Genomic DNA, 24,070 nt, shown 5'->3' on the forward strand with positions numbered 1-24,070 from the left:
AGTTACACTTCCATTGATTTACATATTGCCATTCTAGTGTCTGATGTATTCTGCTGTCTATCCTATTCTCTACTATCGCCCCTCCCCTCTCCTCCCCTCCCCTCCCCTTTTCTCTCTCTACTAGGGTAGAAGTTCTGTAAAAAATTTTGAGTGTTAGAAAGGAGAAATACTAGTAGGTTACCTTGTATCATTAAGTACAGTGAAAGGAAGGAAAACCATTATTGACTACTTGTTGGTGCCTAGCCCAGTGTTAGAGCCTTTTTTCACAGTAAATCTGGAGACACTTTGTCCTTGTTTTTATTCCTTGTTTTTCCTTTCCCAAGATATTTAGAGTTTTCTAGTCTTTCCTTTTTTCCACCTGTACTTTCTTTCTAATTTCTTATCTGCCTTACTCAGATATAAAAGCTATAGTGAAACCTCATCATGATTTTATTTATTACTATGTTATAGGAGTTAATTGGAGAAGGAAGTTCTCAGCTGTTATTAACTTTTATTATTTGGGGGCTGGGGTTTTGGCTCAGTGGTAGAGCGCTTGCCGAGCATGCATGAGGCACTGGGTTCGATCCTCAGCACCACATGAAAAGGAAATTTGTGTGTCCACTTAAAAGTAAAAAATAAATTTTTATTTAAATTTATTGTTTGGCTATCAAATAATTTCAAAATATATAATCTTTAAACATGTATTTATTTATTCATTTGTTTGTTTGTTTATTTATTTATGTGTGTGTGTGTGTTTGTGTCTTCTAGGAATCCCCTTCTGGTCGAAGGAAAGCTCTTGCTACTAGCAGCATCAATATGAAACAGTATGCAAGCCCTATGCCAACTCAGACAGATGTCAAGTTAAAATTTAAGCCATTGTCTAAAAAAGTTGTATCTGCCACTCTCCAGTTTTCATTATCTTGCATTTTCCTTCGGGAAGGAAAAGCCACGTAAGTTTCTTTTGTCAAATAAGCTGCTTCATTCACAGTGTGTTTCAAGACACCACAAGAAAAGAACTTTTGGCTCAGCAGACTAGTATTAGTTGAACATCATATAACATAGCCATCATTCTTTATTTCATAGACTGAGTTAAATAAACTCCTTGTTATTTATAAATAGCCTCTTTTGATTCCAAAAAATGAAGTATAGTATAAAACTATATATAATAACTGATTTCAAATTTTGAATTGGATATTATAGGGTATCATAAGTGTTTATCTTCATTGTAGCAGCCTGTAGTCTAAAGTGCAAACAGATAAATTTGTAGAGCTACTTGATGCAACTAAGAAGTGAGAGGAACCCTAAATAAAAAGTTTAGGATAAAAGGGATGAAAGAATTAAGGAAACTTTTTGCCAATTCATGTTTCTTGGCTCAACCTTCCAAAAATTGCTTAGAAAAGTATATGCAGATAAACAATTTACCATGATTATTATCCTTTTCAAAAATCACTTCTGTGTAAAGCAGTGGTGTGCACCTGTATCCCCATTACTGAGGATGCTGAGGTGGGAGGATTGCTTAGCCTAGGATTTCAAGACCAACCCAGGCAACAAAAGCAAGACCTTGTCTCAAAAAATAAAAACCAAAAATTACTTTTTAAACACTGATTAAGCATTGCACAGATTTCTAGACTTGAGTCTAGTCTCTTAAAAGAGTAAAATTCTGATTAGATTAAAACAGAACAGGAGGGAAAAAGTATTAGTTCACTCTGGTTATTGCATACAGTTAGAGTAAATGCATGCTATTGGTTTAATGAAAGAGTTTGTACCTCCTTGAAGTAAAAGATGAAGGAATGAGATAAATGGAAAAGCTATTCTTAGAATTTCCTATTAAAGGTGAGGGGAAAAGGTAGCTATGAACGTTTCAATCCAATCCAAATCACAGTTCTGAACATATCTGACCTAGTGGAATGTGGTTTAGTAACCACAATTATAGTTAATTGGCCATGTCTACTTGAATGATAAGAATGGATTCTGTTTACTGCTCAAAATGAGATGATTGACACTTGTCTACATGGTAGCAAATAACTTGGCAGATAACAACAATAAGCCTCCTCTCAGAGAAGTTAGGTTCTAAGTGAGTGTGGTTAGTCCAGAATGAAAATATCTTAGTCTTTCATCTCAGGACCTTAAACTGTAGTCGAAAATACAGAGATTAAAAATATCTTATCCTGAAGTTTAAGCCAAAAAGAAAGGAAAGGAAACATAGAAAGAAGAGAGAAACAAATTCAGAGCAGATCCTTTGAGGGTGGTCTTCCTTCCATTGGAAGGAATCAAACCCATTCACAGTAATCTGAGTGAGAAGAAATTCAGCTATATCAAATGTCTCAATTTGAATTGAATGGAGACTCTCAGAAATCCCTGAATTTCTTCTCTACCTACTTCTTTTTTTTAAAGATTATTTCCATTAAATTTAATGACTATGTTTTATGATTCAGATTATAAAGATCTTAATCATTCCAATAATATTTGTAATAATATACAATGTAACTTATTTTCTCTTCCCAATTTCATTTATCACCCTTATATTTCTAATGACTGCATGCCCTTTAATATCTAAAGGATTCTTTTTTTTTAGAAATTTATTGGTTGCTCAAAACATTACATTGATCTTGACACATCATATATCGTATATTTATTTCAAATGGGGTATGAATTCTTATTATTCCCCCGTGTACAGATTGCAGAATCACGTTGATTATACAACCACGTTTATACTGCCAAACAAGTGTCTGTTGTATTCTGCTGCCCTTCTTATCCCCTTCTTATCCGCTCCCCTCCCCTTCCCTCCCCTCTCCTCCCCTCCCTCTACCCCAACTACCATAACTCACTTCTCTCACTCTCTCTTATTTTTATATTTTTTTTCCTCCCCTTCGCCTCACATCCTCTTATATGTATTTTTGTATAACAATGCGGGTCTCCTTCCCTCTTCCGTGAAATTCCCCCTCTCTCTCCCATTCCCTCCCACCTCTTGTCCCTGTTTGATGGTAATAATCTTTCTATCTACTTCTTCCAAACTTACTTACCTTCCCCAACGAAAAATGTTCAGGGTTAAAATATAAGTAAATTAAAGTGAAAATATTAAGCAAATTAACATTTTAGGAATGATATCTTTTGAAATTAAAAATTTTTAATATTTTTGAGTCTATATGTCATGTGATATGCAGCTATACTATTGATTGATTGGTTGATTTTTGATGCTGGAGATTGAACTCAGGGGTTCTTTACCACTGATCTATATCCCAGTCCCTTCAATTTTTTATTTTGAGACAGGGTTTTAAGTTGCTGAATGCCTCACTAAATTGCTGAGGCTGCTCTGAAACTTGCAATCTTCCTGTCTCAGCCTCCCAAATTGCTGGGATTATAGTTGTGCACCACTGCACCTGGCTTATCCTATTGCTTTATGAATAGCATACAGATTTAAATTAACTCCTAATTGGTTAGTTTTTAATTTTCCTCTCTTTTTACTTATTAAACATGCTATTTAAAAATTAATGAATAGGACTACTTAGATTATTCAATTTTCTTATACAACTGTTTAAAAAGACTTATTTGCAGATTTACAGAAATAAAGAATATATTACTATTATAGATTGATATCCCTTATCCAAAATGCTTAGGACCAGAAGTGTTTCAGATTTCAGATTTTTTTAGATATTGGAATATTTACATGTACACAATGAGGCATCTTGGGGATGGGACCAAGTCTAAACACTAAATTTGTTTGTTTCATAGACACCTTATACACCTTATATGCCTGAAGGTAATTTTATACAGTTTTTTAGTGCACCTGAAGTTTCACTACAACCTATCATGTGAACTTGGGTATGCAATTTTTCTCTTGTGTCGTTATTTCAGTGGCTTAAAAAGTTTGGGACTTGGAAACATTTAGATTTTCAACTTTCAGATAAAGGATACTCAGCCTGTATGTCTTAAGAAATAATACTTTTTCAAGCAATGTCATTTAAATTAACTATTATAATTTGATTATGTCTTTTTTTTGATGACCAAAATTAATTTGTGACATGTGTTTTTATTTGCTAAATCTGGGAAAACCCACTGGGTTTCCCCGTCTCTGTTGCCATTGATTATGTCTTTAATCATTAATGTAGGGATGAAGACATGCAAAGTTTGGCTAGTTTGATGAGTATGAAGCAAGCTGACATTGGCAATTTGGATGACTTTGAAGAAGATAATGAAGATGATGATGAGAACCGAGTGAACCAAGAAGAAAAGGCAGCAAAAATTACAGGTTAGTTTTATTATCATTAAACTAAAAGTTTTCTCTTGTTTTGAAGAGTTGAAACATTATTTACCAGAAAAAAAAATTCCACTAAGATTTTTTTCCTTAAACCTTTTAGTTCTCTGAAAGCTTTTTATGCTTATTACAATTGAACAGATTTTTAGCAGTTTAAGATCAAGTCCAAAGATAATCAAAGAAACATAAAATTCTTTGCTGTAATTTCAGAATTATAGTATAAAGCAACTTAAATATGCTCATATTTCTTTGTCAATGTATGAATGAAACCTCTGACATAAAGATATGCCTTAAAGGGATGATAAAACAAAACAAGAAGATAAACAAGAAGCTTCTCCTAGCTCATGTTCATATAGTTACATGAATTATATGGATATTCTGTTTCAGATTTGCATATATTTATGATATATGCCATGAAGCTATCGCTTCTAGTTGGTTTGATCAAACTACTAAGATGTTAAGTAGTTAGAACCTCCTTTTTAATCGTTGGTTAATAGTTATCGCTAATCTGGTTATTACACAGAGGAACTGATTTTTACTTTATTGGTGTGAAAATCAAGTACTGTTTATATATTTCTTTTAGTTAACTGCTCTAAATTTCTGGATTGATGTCCCTTCACTACTATGTGATCAATTCTTGTTTTTTTTCCAAATGAATTGATACTTTGGTATTTTTCTCTTGGCTTTGCCTCAATTCCTGCTACCACATGGGGATCAATCACATTGATCACCGTGTAAATCCTTAGCCAAAATGTTCCTAGACTTTGTTCCAGTGACTTTCACTTCTGCTCCACATCTAGAAATCTACCATGGGAAACAAATCAGACTTGTATGTAACAGTACATGTTTTGTCATGTGCAGATTTTATAAATTATTATTTTCTAATTTGTGATTGAAATTTTGATTTTTTTTTGATCCAAGATTGTTCAGGAGTGTTTATTTTGAGTTTGTTTATTTCTAGTTTATTAATTCAATAAGATTCAAAAGTTCTTTGGATTTCAAGTTTTAAAAAACATTTTATTGATGTTTTTTCTTGGTCTAGTTATGTCATGTATTTTTGTAAATTTTTCGTAAATATCTTTTTTATATGCACATTCTTATAACTTCATTCTCATTTGTATGCTTGCCCCACTTAATGCCTCATGCCTTGAAATTTTACTTTATATTGATATTTTTAACATACTTAATTTGGGGGACATATTTATCCCTTTATTCTGAATATTTATATTTCTCTTATAAATAGCATATGGCTAATCTAACCTTATAATATTTGGCCTTTAATATTATATGTCTTGATAACTGACATACTTAATTTCATTTATAGTATTTCTTTTTGTACTTTTATTTTGTGTCTTTTCTTAGTAATTTTCTCACCTGTTCCCCAAATTTTGCCTCTCTTAAGAATTTTTAATCAAATATTTTAATAGAATAATTTGGAAAATATATATTCTATTTTTATATTAGAGTAGTAGTTTATTAAAAAGCTAGATAGTTAAATGAATAAAGCCATCCATCAATACTAACATAAAAAGTAAAATAGAATCTATTGACTCTTTTAAAAATTTGTTTATTCTTTTTAGATATACATGACAATAAAGTATATTTTGACATATTATACCTGGAGTATAATTTCCCATTCTTGTGGTTGTACACAATGTTGAGTTACACTGGTCTTGTATTTATATATAAACACAGGAAACTTATGTCTGATTCATTCTACTGTCTTTCCTATTTGCATCTCCCTTCCTTTCCCTTCATTCCCATTTGTCTAATCCTATGAACTTCTATTCTTTTCTTCCCCTTACCCTGTCTTATTGTGTGTTAGCATCACATATCAGAGAGAATGTTTGGCTTTTGGTTTTGGTGGGATTGGCTTATTTCACTTAGCATGATAATCTCCAGTTCATTTACCAGCAAATGCCATAATTTTATTCTTCTTTATGGCTGAGTAATATTCTATTGTGTATATAAAAATTTCTTTATCCATTCATCTATTGATGGGGCCTAGGTTTTTTTAAAAAATGCTGATTTTTTTAAAAAAATTAGTTGTAGATAGACATAATGTATTTATTTTGTTATTTATGTTTTATGTGGTGCTGAGGATCAAACTCGGTGCCTAATACATGCAAGGCAAGCACTCTTCCACTGAGCTACAACCCTAGCCCCAGTAGTATGCTGATTTTAAGTTTTTGGGGTACATATCAAGGAGTGGGATAACTGGGTCAAATATGGTTCCATTCCAGGTTTTCTGAGGAATCTCCATACTGCTTTCCAGAGTGGTTACACCAATTTACAGTCCCACCAGCAATGTATGAGTGTACCTTTTCTCCCACATCATTGCCATCATTTATTATTACTTGTGTTCTTGATAATTGCCATTCTGACTAGAGTGAGAATCTCAGTATAGTTTTGATTTGCATTTCTCTAATTGCTAGAGATGTTGAACATTTTTTATGTTTGTTAATTGATTGTATTTCTTCTTTTGTGAAGTGTTCGTTCAGTTCTTTTCCCATTTATTGAGTTGTTATTATTATTATTATTATTAGTGTTAAGTTTTTTGAGTTCTTTATATATTCTGGAGATTAACGCTCTATCTGAGGTACATGTGGCAAAGATTTTCTTTTATTCTGTAGGCTCTTTCTTCACATTCTTCATTATTTTCTTTGCTGTGAAGAAACTTTTTAGTTTTATACCATCCCATTTATTAATTCTTGATTTTACTTCTTGTGCTTTAGGAGTCTTGTTGAGAAATTTGGTTCCAGAGCCAACATCATGGATTATTTGGGCATATTTTTTCTTCTAGTAAGCATAGGGTAATGCCCAGGTCCTTGGTCTACTTTTGAGTTGAGTTTTGTGCAAGGTGAGAGATAGGGGTATAAATACATTTTGCTGCATGTGGATTTCTAGTCTCCCCAGCACCATTTGCTGAAGAGAGGCTTTCCTTTCTCCAATGTATGTTTATGGCACCTTTGTCTAGTATGACATAACAGTATTTATGTGGGTTTATCTCTGTGTCTTCTATTCTGTACTATTGGTCTTCATGTCTGTTTTGGTGCAAATACCATTCAATTTTGTTGTTTGTTTGTTTTTTACCAAGTTGTTCATTTTTGTTTCTCTCTGTAGTATAATTTCATGTCTGGTATTGTGATGCCTCCATTTCATTTTTCTCACTAGGGATTGCTTTGGGTATTCTGGGCCTCTTATTTTTCTAAATGAATTTTATGACTGTCTTTTCTATTTCTATGAAGAATGTCATTGGAATATTAATAGGAATTGCATTAAATATGTACACCACTTTTGTTAGTATGGTCATTTTGACAATATTAATTCTGCCTATCCAGGAATATGGATTCATCTTCAAAGTTCTTCGATTTCTTACTTTAATGTTCTGTAGTTTTCATTTTAGAAGTCTTTACATCTTTTTTTAGATTGAGTCTCAATTTTTTTTCCCAAGGCTATTGTGAATGGGATAGTTTTTTTAATTTCTCTTTCTATTGATTCCTCACTGTTGTATAGGAATGCAGTTGATTTGTGGGTGTTAATTTTATATCCTGCTACTTTACTGAATTCATTTATGAGTTCTAGAAGTTTTCTGGTGGAGTTTTTTGGGTCTTCTAAATATAGAATCATGTCATCAGAAAATAAGGATAGTTTTGAGTTCTCCTTTTCAATTAGTATTTCTTTAATTTCTTCTGGCTAGAGTTTCAAGGACTAAGTTGAATAGAAGTGGTGAAAAAGGGCATGTTTCAGTTTTTAGAGAGAATGTTCTCAATTTTTCTCAATTTAGAATTATGTTAGCCTTGGGTTTAGCATATACAGTTTTTACAATGTTGAGGTATATTCCTACTATCCTTAGTTTTTCTGGTGTTTTGAACATGAATGGATGCTGTATTTTCTCAAATGCTTTTTTCTGTATTTATTGAGATAATCTAGTCTTTAAATCTATTGATGGGATGAATTATGTTTATTGATTTCCATATGTTGAACCAACCTTGAATTTCTGGGATGAAGCCTACTTGGTCATGGTGCACTATTTTTTAATATGTTTTTGTATGTAATTTGCCAGTATTTTATTAAGAATTTTTGCATCTATGATCATCAGGGATATTGTTCTGAAGTTTTGTTTTCCTTCTTTGGTGTGTCTTTGTCTGGTTTTGGTATCGGGGTGATACTGAGTTCATAGAATGAGTTTGGAAGGGTTCCCTCCTCTTCTCATTCATGGAATAATTTGAGAAAGATTGATGTTTGTTCTTCCTTGAATGTCCAGTAGAACTCAGCTGAGAATCCATCTGGTCTTGGACTTTTCTTTGTTAGTAAGCTTTTTATTTTATTTTTATTTATTTACTTTTTGTGTGTGTGGTTGTAGATGGACAGCATGCCTTTATTTATTTTTATGTGGTGCTAAGGATTGAACCCAGTACCTCACACATGCTAGACAAGCGCTTTGCCACTGAGCTACCACCCCATCCGCATGTTTGTAGGCTTTTATTTATTTATTTTTATTTCTTAGGTTTTTTTAGGTAGACACAATACCTTTATTTTGGTATTTTTTTTTTGTTTTTTTGGTTTTTGTTTTTTTATGTGGTGCCCAGAATCAAATCCAGTGCCTCACGCATGCTAGGCGAGTGCGCTACCACTTGAGCCATATCCCCAGCCCGTTAGTAGGCTTTTGTTGGTGTCTTCCATTTCATTGCTTGAAATTGATCTGTTTATGTCTTCTTTGATATAAGGAGAGCAACTAAGAACAGAGCAGGGAGGAAGAGCATGAGGAAAAGACTAACATTAAACAGAGACGAGTGGTGGGAGGGAAAGGGAGAGAGAAGGGAAACCGTATGAAAATGGAAGGAGACCCTCATTGTTACACAGAATTACATATAAGAGATGGTGAGGGGAAAGGGGGAAAAAAAACAAGGGAGAGAATTGAACAACAGCTGATGGGGAGGTAGAGAGGGAAGATGGGAGGGAAGAGGAGTGGGGGATAGTAGGGGATAGGAAAGGTAGCAGAATACAACAGTCACTAATATGGCATTATGTAAAAATGTGGGTGTGTAACCGATGTGATTCTGCAACTTGTATTTGGGCTAAAAATGGGAGTTCATAACCCACTTGAATCAAATGTATGAAAGATGATATGTCATGAGCTATGTAATGTTTTGAACAACCAATAAATTTTCTGTCCTCCTGTTTCAATTTGGGCAGGTTATACATCTCTAGAAATTTGTCAATGTCTTCAAGGTTTTCTATTTTATTATAGTATAAATTTCAAAATAGTTTCTGATTATCGTATTTCAGTAGTGTCCATTGTGATATTTCCTTTTCATCACAAATTTTAGCAATTTGAGGATTCCACCCCTTCCCCCCGTTAGCTTAGCTAAGGATTTATCAATTTTATTTATTTTTCCAAAGAACCAACTTTTTGTTTCATCGACTTTTTTTTTATAATATTTTATTGTTGGTTGTTCAAAACATTACATAGTTCTTAATATACCATATTTCACAGATTGATTCAAGTGACTTTTTTGAGTTATTATTTTTTGTTTCAATTTTATTGATTTCAGCTCTGATTTTAAATATTTTCTGTCTTCTGCTTTAAGTATTGATTTGTTATTTTTCTAGGGCTCTGAGATATAATGTTAGGGTATTTATTTGGTGACTTTCTGTTCTTTTAAGGAGTGCACTCAATGCAAGGAACTTTACTCTTAGAACTGCCTTCTCTGTGTTTCAGAGATTTTGATATGTTGTATCGCTATTCTCATTTACCTCTAAGTATTATTTTGTTTCATCCCTGATTTCTTCTGCTATCCATTGGTTTCAGTAGCATGTTACTTAGTCTCCAGGTGTTAGACTAGTTTCTATATTTTATTTTATTGTTGATTTCTAATATCATTCCATTATGATCTAATAGAATGCAAGGTATTATCTCTACTTTTTTGTATTTGCTAAGAGTTGCTTTGTGGTCTAAGATATGGTCTATTTTAGAGAAGGATCCATGTGTTGCTGTGAAGAAATTGTATTCAGTCATAGAGGGATGAAATATTCTGTATATGTCTGTTAAGCCTAAGTTATTATATTTTTAGTTCTGTAGCTTCTCTATTTAATTTTTGTTTTGAGAATGTATCCAGTGGTGAGAGAGGTGTGTTAAAGTCACCCAGTATTAGTGTGTTGTGGTCTTTTTGATTCTTGAAATTGAGAAGGGTTTGTTTGAGGTATGTAGATGCTCCATTGTATGTGGGGTATAAATATTTACAATTGTTATGACTTGTTGATGTATGATTCTCTTAGGAAGTATGAGATGTTCTTCTTTTTGACTATCCTCCTAAATGATGAAAGTTGCGATATGATTCCCTTCTTTCTGTGAAAACTTTTGGCTACTATTATATTTATTTCAGTAATATTGTATTGTTTTTCCCAAAAATAAATGCTAACAGTTGCATTGTATTTTATAATGATCTCAGCAATTTTTAAATGCCATTTCCCATATTTGAGCTGTTTGTTTAAAATCTTTTAAAGAGTTTTGATTTGTTTGAATATTTTCAGAAGGATAAATGAGTGTCCTTCCCCTGTCACCACCAATGACCTTTCACCTACCTTGTCTTAGTCCATTTACGGATTTCACACTAGGTAATTTACAAACAACAGAAACTTGTTGATGACAGTTATGGAGGGAGGCTAGGAATTTCAAGATCAAGGAGTTAGTAGATTTAATATCTAATGAGGGATCAGTTTCTAATAGATGGCATGCCAGGAGAGCAAATAATAAGAGATTCAAACTTATTCCCTCAAGTCCCTTTATCCCAATTTTTAGAACAGTTTTCAGTTTGTTTTTTTATTGTAGTCTGTTTGCATAATGTAATTTTTTGTAAATTTTCCATAAATATCTATTTTACATGTATGTTCTATTTGTTGGATTTAGCATTAGATTAGACTTTTCATATGATCTAATCTCCTTCCAAAGGCCACATCTCTTAATACCCATCACCCTGGTGATTAAGTTCCAACATATGAATTTGGGGGTATTCAAAGCATAACATACCTATCTTTCAAAGTTTAATTCTGTTGCTGTATAACTTGGAGATGCTTTTCATACCCATTTCCTGATAATCTTGACTATTCCATCTTTATAATACTACTCTATATTTGCAAATACAGGCCTTTTCCTATAGCATGAGTTTTTATCACTCTGATAGAATATTAATATGATCATGTTTGGAGCAGGGTATGCTCTTTTGATAACAGCAATAGAAGAAAATATAATAATATTTTATAAGTTCTATACTAGTATTGAAAGGAAAATAAAGGGTTTTTTAAGCTATATATAGATTCAGTGAAAGCATTAGTAATATTTTGCTTTTATGGTTAAACCCTCATTGCTTAAGTATGGGACATATGCCTTAAATTTTCTAAAATTCACTGGACATGGTAGTTCATGCCTGTAATCCCAGTGATTCAAGAGACTGAGACTTAACTTTTTTTAGACTGTTTAAAATTCTCTTACCCTAATTGAAGAAATTATTTTAATTCAACTTGTGATTATTCAAGATTCCTTTAGAATGCTACTGATTTGTGTTACTATTATTTTCATTTTTCCCCTGTGTCTTATAAAATAGAAACTCTCAAGGTAGAGTTTCTAATTATTTTTTCATTTCTAACTTCTAGCGCATTTTCTGGAACATATTAAAAATTGAATATGTGTTAACTAAAAGACCATAGCAAATCATTAGGTCCTCCCTTCTCCTATTGTAGACCATTTTTGACCACTCTGGCTTATAATCCTGTTCCATTGACCTGTAAACATATACTGCCTTTTACAAGGTAAGGTTTCTATTTTATGGAAGAAACATGTTCTGGACAATACACATAATTAAAAGCTAAATAATTTAAGACTAGTTTTCCAAAAGTAATAAATGTAAAATGTGAATGGAAGGGGTAGATAGGGACCATGGGTGACTAGATACATGTTCTAAGTCAGTATGTCCACATCGTACCATATTTTTTTGCTTTGATATTACATTTTCTTCTCAGCATTTTACGTTACATTTGCAGGGAATAGTGACTTAAATAACTGGCTTCTTTAGTTGCATTTTTTTTAGCACATATAATTTTATTTCACCAGCCTCTTCACTTTTTAAATGTTTGAGTAAGGTAGATTTAGGATAATAAAAAAAAGGACACTAAAATTTAACTATAGTACTATTCATATTCAAGAGTAAACAAAATGTATTTCATAAAAACAGTACAAGTAAAGTATGGTGGGTATTTATACTTAACAGCTAAAATCGGAAAACTTAAACACAGCTTATATTCACTCTTTTTACTAGCTTTGAAATAGTTATCAACATAATTTTTATGGATGAAGGGATGAGTATGCTAGATTTTTCCCTATTATACCTTAAGAAATATAAATGTATAAAATATTATTGCATTATATTGATAAAAATTATACTGGCTGTATTATTTCTCCAACTGAACATGAAATCTCCTCTTTAAAAAAAATTTTTTTTTTAGTTGTAGGTGGACACGATACCTTTATTTGTTTATTTTCTTGTGGTGCTGAGATCAAACTTGGTACCTCACAGATGCTACGCAAACGCTCTCTGAGCCACAACTCCAGCCCCGAAACCTCTTCTTGAAGGAATAGATTGCTAGCAATTATTTTCTGTATATCTTAGATTTACACATAGAGGCTATTCATTTATCTAGTAATTTCTTATGTAAAGTTGCTATTAAATCGGCAATAATTAATAAAATAATGTCTAAAATTACAGTCTTTGCTGGAAGGTGAAAGTAAATCCAAAGTATCTATATTTGGACTGATCAAAAGTCCCTTCCCTGTTCTGTCTGAAACAGACTTTCTTAACTAGAAACATATTTTGAGACTACTTCTCAGGAATTTTTTATTGATGTTACATATATTGATACATTCTATAGAGATGTAACACCAGTGAATGGGCAGGAGAATTTTTAGTTACAGTTGAATTGGAAAAATCCTTGAAATGTACCAAGAGAAATAGACCTTGGACTTAGAAAAAACAAAGCCTTTTAATGGAAAGTTTGCTGCAGCCAAGAGTAGAAATTATATATGATTGCACATAATAAGCTTCCATCTATATGGCATCTTAGTATGCTTGAATTAATATTTGGCAGTATGCCCATCTTTGGAATTATTCTTGTATTTCTTTTTTGACATTTGTTTTTCACTTTGGTTTTTTTATTTGTTTTGTTGTGTTTTTGTGCTCTGGGGATCAAACCTATTCCCTCCTGCATTCTAGGCAAGTGATTTACCACTGAGCAACATCCCCAGTCCCTATGTTGAATTTCTGAATACACACCAACAGAGGTAAAAAAGACTCCTGCATAAATGGCAAGGTCCTCTTTAATATACCTCAAAAAAATCAGGTTCAATGGAAACAGTTTATAGCAAGCATTATTGGGGACACTCAGAAATTAGGAGACACCAGAAAGAACACTGGTATTTTTTGCTTATTGCAAAGGTCACCATGAGTGCCTAATCAAATTCAATCAGATATTCACACTTACATGACCCATGCAGGCTAAACTTAGTTAGTATTAGATTTACTTCAAAGAATATTGCGTAAGACACAGGATATACTTTTTTTTTTTAATTAACCAGAGTGAGTCCTTAACAGTCTAGGTGCTATTCTTTGTACTATACTACCAAATGAGAATTTGGGTATAGAGAGACAAGATCCACATAGTTAAGAGCAAGGATTGCCTTAGTTTGAAATCCCATGCTGCACAAGAGCTGATGTCTTTTGTTATAGTTTCCTAGATATAATTTCCAAAGTCCATGGAAAGGACATGCCCAGTTAGATGAGTCTCCACATTCAGAGAAGCTCAAAGCTATGGCCTTCCACCAGATATGTAGTCCATTCAGAGTCCTATTATCCAATTATAATGCAATTTGCCAGTCAGTATTCATTTTTACTATAACACAAGGTTGCTTGGTGTTTCCTAATCCTTTCCCATAGTTGATAAAGTTAATTTGGGAGAAGGAAGGGAGAGTGACATATTGGCTACTTTCAGGGAACAAAATCTAACAGCACAGATGTGAGTAGAAAAGATACCAGTTACATATCTGAAGAACTAGAGTTGATGATGGTATGACTCAGGCATCTTAGATTAAATGTCTTGTTTCCGAGTGCTATGAATGGGGATAAGTGAGTCTCCTAATTTTGATTAGAAGATTCCTTAGAATAAACATGAAGCTGTGGTCAGTGAATACATCCATTACTTGGGTATCTACCCTCCAGTATCCAGGACACTCATAAACAAAACTATACAATTTCTGTGAACTCGATAATTTTCTTTTAATGAGCACCTATCTAGGAGGTCTACATAGATAATAGGAATTTTTAGAAAATTGCATATTATTTAGACATTAACATTGAGAAGTAAGGAAAGAAACAGAGAGGTGGTGGGGAAGTTCTGATCCCTTGAGCTAAGAAGTTTAACAGCTACCTTTTTTAAAAGGATATTGAAACCTCAGGATGAGAGACCAAAGATAGCAGGAATATTTCTTCACAGTGTTTAGAATTCAAATGTGCCACGAATAATAAAAGTAGCAGAAATCACAGATTAGAAATTTATCCTACTTTATGTGTTAATCTTAAACTCTAATGCTATTTTATTTAAATACTAACAAATAACAACTGTACATTATCTAACTTCCTCCCACCTCCAATTCTCTGGGAGAATTTTGCTGATATTGAGAACCTAACAGGGCTAGAATGGAAGTTAGAGCTCTAAAGAAGTTAGAACTGAACACATTTCCCCTAAAAACTGGGAACAAGACAAGAATGTTTACTCTCATTACTTCTGTTCAACATTATATTAGAAATCCTAGCAAAAGAGCATGATGAACAATCAGTGTAGAAAAATCTACTGTATTTCTACATATGAACAACAAATATTTGGAAAATGAAATTAATAAAATAATTCCATTTACAGTAGCAGTTTAAAAAAAGACTACTTAGAAATAGATTAACAAAGGATATGAAAAACCTCTAACAGAAAAGTGTAATATATTACTGAATAATTAAAGAAGATCTTAATAAATGCAGAGATATTCCATATTCATAGATTAGAAGACTCTTAATATGTCACTTCTCACCAAATCTGTATATAAATTTAACTTGATGCCAATTGTAATCCTAGCAGAGTTTTTGTTGTTGTTGTTGTTTTGTTTTGTTTTGTTTGTGTTTGTGTATACACTGAAAAGCTGATTCTAAAATATACTTAGGGATACAAAGGATCTGAATAACCAAAAATCAAAACAAAATAAAACAAAACAAAAACACACACACACAAGCCTGGGGTAAAAAAACAACAACCCAAATTATACATTAAGATTTACTATAAATCTACAATCAAGATACCATAGTATTGGCATAGAACAGATAAATAAATGAACAGATCAGGCACTCAATAAGCCAACTACTGAGAGTTGTAGTTTCCAGTTAGCTATGTTATCTTGAGGGAAAATAGCTGATAATCTACAATAGTGTGTTGCTTAACTATGGTATTTGGTAAGTTAGATGTGTTAAAATTATTTTCAATTTACAATGGTTTATGGGGATACATCCGTAATAAGTATGAGATTAAAATTTGGCAAATTAGACTTCATCAAAATTTAAAACTTACACTCATCAAAATAGAACATTAAGAAAATATATGAGTAAAGCACAGACTAGAAAACAAAAATAGTAACAAAGTATATATATGACACAGGTCTTATTTCTGAGAATAGATTTTTAAAAAATTTTTTTAGTTGTAGATGGACACAATGCCTTAATTTTATTTACTTTTATGTGGTGCTGAGGATCACACACAGTGCAAGGCAAGTGCTCTACCACTGAGCCATAACCCCAGCCTGAATAGATTTTTTTAAACCCCTAGAACTCAATAATAAAAATACAAAAAAAGACTATTCTTTTTTAAATGGGCAAAGATTTGAACATATGGTTCATGAACAAAAATATACCACTAGCCAATAAACACATGAAAAAGTTCTCAGCATCACTTGTCATTAGGGAAACAAATGAAAATCACAATGAGATACAACTTCACACCCACAAGAATAGTTAAAATTTATGAGACCAACAATACTAAATGTTAGCAAGGATATAGACCAACTGAAATTCTCATTCATTATTCATTAAGTATAATAGTACAATCACTTTGGAATTTATTTCAACACTAGCTATATACTTCCCTCTTGATCCATCAATTCTACTCTTTGATATTTATCCAAATGAAATGAAAACTGTATCCACACTAAGATTTGCAAAAAGGCATTTATAGCAATTTTATTCATAGTATCCCAAATAGGAACATCAGGTATACATCAACAGGAGAATGGCTAAACAAGCTAAAGTTTATTCATGTGTGGAATATTCTACAATTAAAAAAAAACTATATGGACAACCTTCAGCCTTTGGTTAACACAGAAAGGGAGGGAAGGGAAGTATAGAAGTTTAGTGTATTATACAAAGGGGAATGAAAGAAAGGGGTAGGGATGGGAATAGGAAAGACAGTAGAATGAATCAGACATAACTTTCCTTTGTTCATATATGAATACATGACTAGTGAAACTCATGTACGACCACAAGAATGGGATCCTAATTAGAATAATGTATACTATGTTCAAATACATTCTACTGTCATGTGTTTCTAAAAAAAAACTATATTGATATGCTCAACAACATAGTGTTTCTCAAAACAATTATGCTAAGTGAAAGAGGACTTACATAAAAGAATATATAGTGTATACTATATAATTCCATTTATACCATGTTCGAGAAAAGGCAAAAGTAATGATATCTGAAAAAGATAGAACAATGATAGCCTTTGGGGCTGAGGATTGACACCCATCCCCCCCAAAAAAAGGCATGAGAAAATATTGGGAGATGAGTAAATGTTCTGAATCTTGGGTCACATTTGTCAAAAATTCATTGAATTGTACATTTTGGTTTATACCTTTTCCATGTATGTATAAGTAAAATACTAGAGGATAACATGTAAAAATTATAGTATATAGATTAGTAAAAAAATGATATCCAACTTTCTGTTTTATTGATCTACTGTTTAGTATAGCTAGTCTCCAAAGATTATCTACTAATGAACCATTCCTCCCAATATTCATGCTCCTTTGTAGTCTCCTCCCTTGTCTCTGAGCTAGCCCTGTAAATCTATGAATAGAATATTGTAAAAATGACTTTGTATGACTTCTAAAGCTAGGTTATAGATGCCTTATAGCTTCTGCCTGGGCCTCTTATAATACATACTCTAGGAGAAACTAGCTGCCATGTAAAAAACCTACCTACCCTGAGACAAATGTGCTAAAAAGACCCCCAAACTAGTCATGTGGACATTTAACTTAGAAAAGAATGCCTACACCTGTTTTTCTAGTCTTCCCAACTGAAATACCAAACATGTAAGTGAAGATATAATTTTAGATCTTTAGCCCTGTCAAGCTTTACAGCCACCACCTAACTTCAATGAACTACCCATCTAAGTCCAGGCAACTCATAGAACTGTCAAAGACAAAAATTTATTTTAAACCACCATATTTGGGAGTGATGGCTTAAACCATAACATTTCTAGAGTTAAATAAAATATTATAAATAGATACATATACACATATGTAGGCGCAGAGATAAATACATAAATAAAAACATCTGTTACTATAAATAAATAAATATCTTCTGTCTTTCTGCCCTCAAAACCATGATGTTAAGTATTGTAACTCAGTTTATTCACGTATTCATTTACAACATACATTAAGTACTAGATATATGATAAAAACTACTAGTTTTTAGAAATACAAGGTGAAATTGTGCTCTATATGTATAATAAGAATTTTAATGAATTCCTTTGTTGTCATGTATTTAAAATAATAATAATAATAATAATAATAGGGAAAAAAAGAATTGGCCCAAAGAGAAATTAGTTAAAAGAGAAATGTACAATCAGAGAAATGAAAAGTTGTGCTGCAATTGTGTACAATGAATCAAAATGCATTCTGCTGTCATATATACCTAATTAAATTAATTAATTATTTTTTAAAAAGATATGCAATGTGAACATTACATAGATACATAGTTACTGAATTTTTTAATGTTCAGTATATAAAGGGATTGTCTAGGATTGTTATGTGAAGATGCCCATGAGGAAGTAGAAATTCAAGCCTAGTATTTAGACCTATATAAGAATTATCTCTACTTTTGTGTGGGGTTAAAGCAAGAGAATAGATTGATCCTTCCAATAAGAAAAGATTGAGGGGGGAAAAAAGGATGAAACCTATCATGAGATGATCCTGGGAAATAACAATACCTAAGAGGCAAAGAGAAGAGTATTTATTATAAAAGAGGCCAAGATAGAAGAAGGAGATACTAATGTCCTGGGTGGGGCAGAGGAATTTCAAGGAGGGAATGGTTAATTATTTTTATTCACTCAGAAACAAAATATGATAAGAACTAAAAATTATCTAGAATTATTGCCATTTAGAATAGACATTGTTGACCTTCTAAAAGTACTCTTCCCCCCGCCCCATACTGGGGATTGAATGCTCAGGCACTTTACCACTGAACCACATCCCTAACTCTATTTTATTTTTTATTTTGAGACAGGGTCTTGCTAAGTTGCTTAGGATTCACTAAGTTGCTGAGGCTGTTGTGAACTTGTGATACTCCTGCCTCAGCCTCCCAAGTTGCTGGTAGTATGGGCACATTCCACAACTCTTAAAAGTACTCTTTTAGAACTGCTTCAGTTAGGAGAATAGTAAAGTTGGGGATAAAAGCAGATTTCAGTGCTGGGCACAGTGGCACATGCCTATAATCCCAGTGGCTCTGAAGGCTAAAATAGGAGGATTGCAAGTTCAAAGCCAGCAAAAAGTGAGGAGCTAAACAACTCAGTGAGACCCTGTCTCTAAATAAAAACTACAAAATGGGGCTGGGAATGTGTCTCGGTGGCCAAGTGCTCCTGAGTTTAATCCCCAGTACCAAAAACAACAACAAAAAAAAACCCCACCATCAACAAAAAAGCAGATTGCAGTGAGCTGAAAGATTAATGGTAGGTGAGAAATTATAGACTACTATGTTTTTAAGATGCTTTCTTATATAAGCTTAAGAGAGATTGGTCAAACAGAGGAAAAAGATTGAGGGACTTTGGTGGGTAGTTACCAACTTGATCATATTAATAAGCCCTTGGGAAGGAACAATTGGAGAGGTTGAAGATGGAGGGAGAGAGAACACTTGGTGTCCACTTGCCTATCTGAAGCAGCCCCTCTCTTCTCCTTTATGATTTGCTATGAGATGGAAACCTGTTAGCTGTATACACAAATCAAATATTTATGGGCTTAAGCCTGTAAGGAAAGTGACATGTACTGACCTTGATCCTTGCCAGTAAATTGAAATGTTACTAGTTTAGACTGTCTTAAAATGAGATTTTACCTCTACTAAATTTAGTTACATTTTAGAGAAGAATGAGGATGTGGCAAGATTTGCAGGTATGTTCTAGCTCTAAACAGTTTAACTTTTAACTTTTACTCAACCTACCCACTTTCTTAAAAGGAAAAAAGCTACCTACTCTTCATTCCACCTCCCACCCCCATCCCCTTTTTGTTCAATGTGATAATCTCTGTTGGTCAATTTCTATCTTCCTTTGCTTTTCTAACAGTAAAAAGAGTCTCAAATTACTTGACCCAGTGCTTCGATTGCCTGCCCCTAATTTGGTTTCCTTTTTTATTCTCACCAATGGGAAGCAAGTACAGACTGACACACTGTTACAATAAATGTTCTGCTCTGTGGGTTCATTGCTCCACTTGAGCAGTAGTGAAATAGAAATTTGTTTGTGCTATTTATTTTATAGCATTATTAGCATTTTCCAAGTGTGTAAATTTTTAGTGAAGCAAGGCTTTAATAAGTAACAAAGTATTACATATAAATATGGTTAGGGAGTATGTTTATGGGAAGGTTTCCCGTTTTTAAAAAATTCCAGTAATAAATTTTTGTTATAAATTTTCTTTTTTGAGTTTTTAATATTTTCTAATTATAAAAGTAAAACATACTAACTGTAGGAAATTTGAAATACACAGAAAAGCACTTTTTTAAAAGGAGAAGTACATAACAAAATTATATAGTTTAAGACCCACGTAGCAACTGCCAGTTGAAGTATTTTCATACAAAATTTCACAGGTTGTCCCCGACTGAGTAGAACACATCACTGTGCTAAAACTACTTTCTACATAGTCATCCAACCTGACACTTATCCTAAATTCCTTTCTTCATCCTCCATATCATGTTAACCATTAAATCTTCTTAATTTATTCTTGAACAAATACTTATTGAATGCCTTATCATGGAGAAGTGATGCTTTGTATTGCTTCCTGTCCTATTATTTTTCAAATGTTGTTGCCATGTTCCTGCTGAAATGATGCTTCTAAAATATACATTTGATATTTCAATATATTCCCAAAGCTTTCAGAGTAAAGTTCACATTTTTTAGTTCCATCCTAATAACCTTTATGAGAGGACACTTGCCCACCTCATCTCATTGCATTCCCTATCCCTGGCATCTTAAGCCCAAACAACTGCAGTTCTTCAAATATGTTATATTCTCTTTGTTTCCCTTTTGTCCTTATGGAATGCTTTCCATTTTCTCTTATTATTTCAGTAATAAGAATATTGTATATTTTGTCTTGTGTTAGCTCAAGTGCAGCCAAAAATCACACAGCCTTTAATGCTATCTCCATCATAATATTTTGTCATATACTTCATGTTGTTTTGTCTGTCCCACTGAACTGTAAAGCCATGAAAGCAGGAACTAGCTCAGGCATATAATAGGTATTTGATAAATGTTTACTAAATAGATAGATGGTATTTCTTTGGAGGTTGTGTTTTTATTATTTGGATTAGCATTTATTTGCATATCATATATAGGGAATTGATGTAACTAATCAAAATTACCTTTTTTTATTTTGTTAATATGAACAAAAGTTCTAGAAGCAAAAGTTCTAGTAATGAAGTGAAGATTTACCTAAGCTAAGGACAAATCTATAAGGATAGAAAGAATAATATGTCACAAGTGAAGAGAATAGAAACTATTATTTGGGATTCTTAATGAGGAAGTGGTCATCCTTGGTTTAGATATCACTAAAAGCATGATGAGAAGGGGCAAATATTGAAAACATTCAGAAAAATTACAGTGTAAATAATTTAGCCATGTGATTGGCCCATTTTGATAATATTTGTTTGTTCTTTTTAGATATTCATGACAGTGTATTTTGAAATGTAATATATACATGAAGTATAACTTCCCATTCTTGTGGTTATTATATGATGTGAAATTACACTGGTCATGTATTTATATATATGAACTCATTTTGATAATATTTAAATGAATGCTGACATTGTACCTAAGCCTGCATGAAACAATATCGATATTCTGAAAAGAAGGTCTAATATTTTCACAAGGCATATCATATAATATTTTTAATAAAAACCTCTTAATTTATTTGATTTTAATAATTATCTCTTAGGCTATTTGTAAGAATTAACAACTGCAAACTCATTTCTACTTTTAAAACTCCTTTCTAGCTGCTATTGTTAATATTTTGTTTGTTTTCAAAGTTAAAAATAAATCATTTGCAAATTTAAAAAATAACCAATAATGAATAAAAAATCTGTCATGAGACTAGTAATCACTTAATCTTAGTCCTCTACTCTGTTATATTTTTCTAAAAATTATGTCATTACAATGATTAATAGTAGAAAGTAGAAGATCTATTTTATGAGTGAATTCTGCCTACTGAGAAATTTGCTAAGGTTAGCTTGAATCAAAGTGGAGTTTAAGAAATATTGGCAGAATAAAATGGAAGAAGACACTTTTATTCATAACAAAAGTCTGACAGGCCTTAGCTGATTTTACTACTCTTCAAATGATAGAGTTTATTTGGGTTTAATTATTTTCCATGCTTTACTATGACTATCTGAAGCATTTTTACTAATGCAAAATACATTTTCTCATTCAGACAGGAAAAATTAATAAATTTATCAACCTTTTATATATATTTTTGCTTAAATATCTAGAACATATTTCTGACAGTCTAATAGTCTTGGAGTCATTTACTAAAGTCTGTTTCAATATTGTCTCTTTATAGAATGTAAATTCTTTGAGGATAATAGCATGTTTGGTTTTTTTTTTTTTTTCATCCTTATGTTCCAAGCAGAAAGCTTGGCACAAACTGATAAATAAATATTTGTTCAACAAGTGAATACATGAAGGCAGTATATTACAAACGTATATTCTTTGATTTGGTTCAAATAAAGTTTAACATGTGTACTTAGATCTACAATGTTAGAGAACCGTAGTGTTAATGTCAAATTTACAAGTGTTTTCTATTTCTAATCGTTTTCTTTCTTTCCCACTGAATGATCTGGATCTGTTTGGTTTATCCTCATATCTAAGTTACTTCTATACTAGTAGTTAACTTTGGAAGCATCAAGGATTAACTAATGTATTCTAAGTATGCTATCTAGAATACTAAGGCATTTATTCTTTTGTTTACAAGTTATCTAATTTTTACCCAGTGAATGATAGTTTCACATAGTCAGAGTTATTCAAAATATATATGACTCATTTAAAACATTTTTATACACAAAATGAATTGTTTTATTTAAATTTGTTCTCTATCTTTGTCTTTTTGTTCTCTTATTGACTAAATTATAAAATTCTTAAATCAGATACTTAGAATTGACTTAAAAGAACAAATTCTCTACAAAACAGGAGTAGAAACAGTAACTATTGCTTGCTTTTATTGTTTTAGTGCTGATTTTTCAATTCTAGAGCAAGAATGATTGCATATTATATACATGACTCATGTATATATATATTCTTTAAACCTTTAAGTTTAAATTTAGAATATCTGAAGCAAATGGTGAATATCAGGATGTTTAAAATTTTTTGTTTCTGATGTATATGTTTAGAGCAGAATGTTTTTACAAATACAAAAATATGATTGCTGAAAGTCAATGTCAACTCTTGGGTTATTTATTTTTGTGTCTGTTAACATAGTTAATATATTACTAATACAAATTTTAACAATAAAATGCTTTGTATTTTAAAATGTGAGTACAATGTAACATTCAATTGATTATATCTGTTATAGTTCATCAAAATAACATCTCTGAATGTATTCTATTGATTAACCAAACATCTCCTCTGTCTTTTTGAGTAACAGCATGCTTCTACTGCTGTTTAATTAAATGACCTTACCTTACATTTGTCTTGACTGGCTTCTGTTTACAGAAATTGTAAACCAGTTGAATGCTCTGAGCAGCTTAGATGAAGATCAAGATGACTGCATAAAGCAAGCAAATATGCCTTCAGCTAAATCAGCCAGTTCCTCTGAAGGTCTAAGAGCTTTCCTCCTTTCTTTCTGCTTCTGATTGCCTATATTTACTGTGACTTGCTACATCTTGACTTCTGTCTGAACTTAGCTGTCAGTTTTGTCTTTTTGCTTTTTTTTTTTTAATGTTTTCTTTGGTAATTTGTAGTGTATCAACAGCCAACAAGATAACAAAATTTATCATCTTTAGCAAAGAATTATATCAGAATGCTTAATAATGCAATGCAAGCAATGCAAAATAGGACAGAACCTGAGAGGGGAAAGGAAAATTATATCATGGATATAGCTTTCTGTTTGGGATGGTGACAAGTTTGGGATTTGGATAGTGGATAATGCATGAACAACATCTTGCATCTACTTAATGCTATAGAGTTATCCACATAAAAATGGTTGAAATGTTGAGTTTTATG

The 24,070-nt window shown here is 32.2% G+C and overlaps 1 protein-coding gene across 1 annotated transcript in view; it reads left to right on the plus strand.

The window, feature by feature from the left end:
* The window catches only part of LOC308632775 (EH domain-binding protein 1-like), a gene marked incomplete at both ends in the record, with an annotated part of 81,262 nt that extends 57,562 nt beyond the window's left edge, over positions 1-23,700 (plus strand). Inside the window, 3 exons of the mRNA XM_081265141.1 lie at positions 748-929; positions 4,089-4,228; positions 23,561-23,700. Of these exons, the coding sequence (XP_081121267.1) occupies positions 748-929; positions 4,089-4,228; positions 23,561-23,700 (462 nt within the window). The remainder of the gene's footprint in view (positions 1-747; positions 930-4,088; positions 4,229-23,560) is intronic.
* Between the last annotated feature and the right edge of the window lie 370 nt (positions 23,701-24,070).

Source organism: Spermophilus citellus, assembly GCF_964194105.1.
Source record: "Spermophilus citellus genome assembly, chromosome: 13".
NCBI lineage: Eukaryota > Metazoa > Chordata > Mammalia > Rodentia > Sciuridae > Spermophilus > Spermophilus citellus.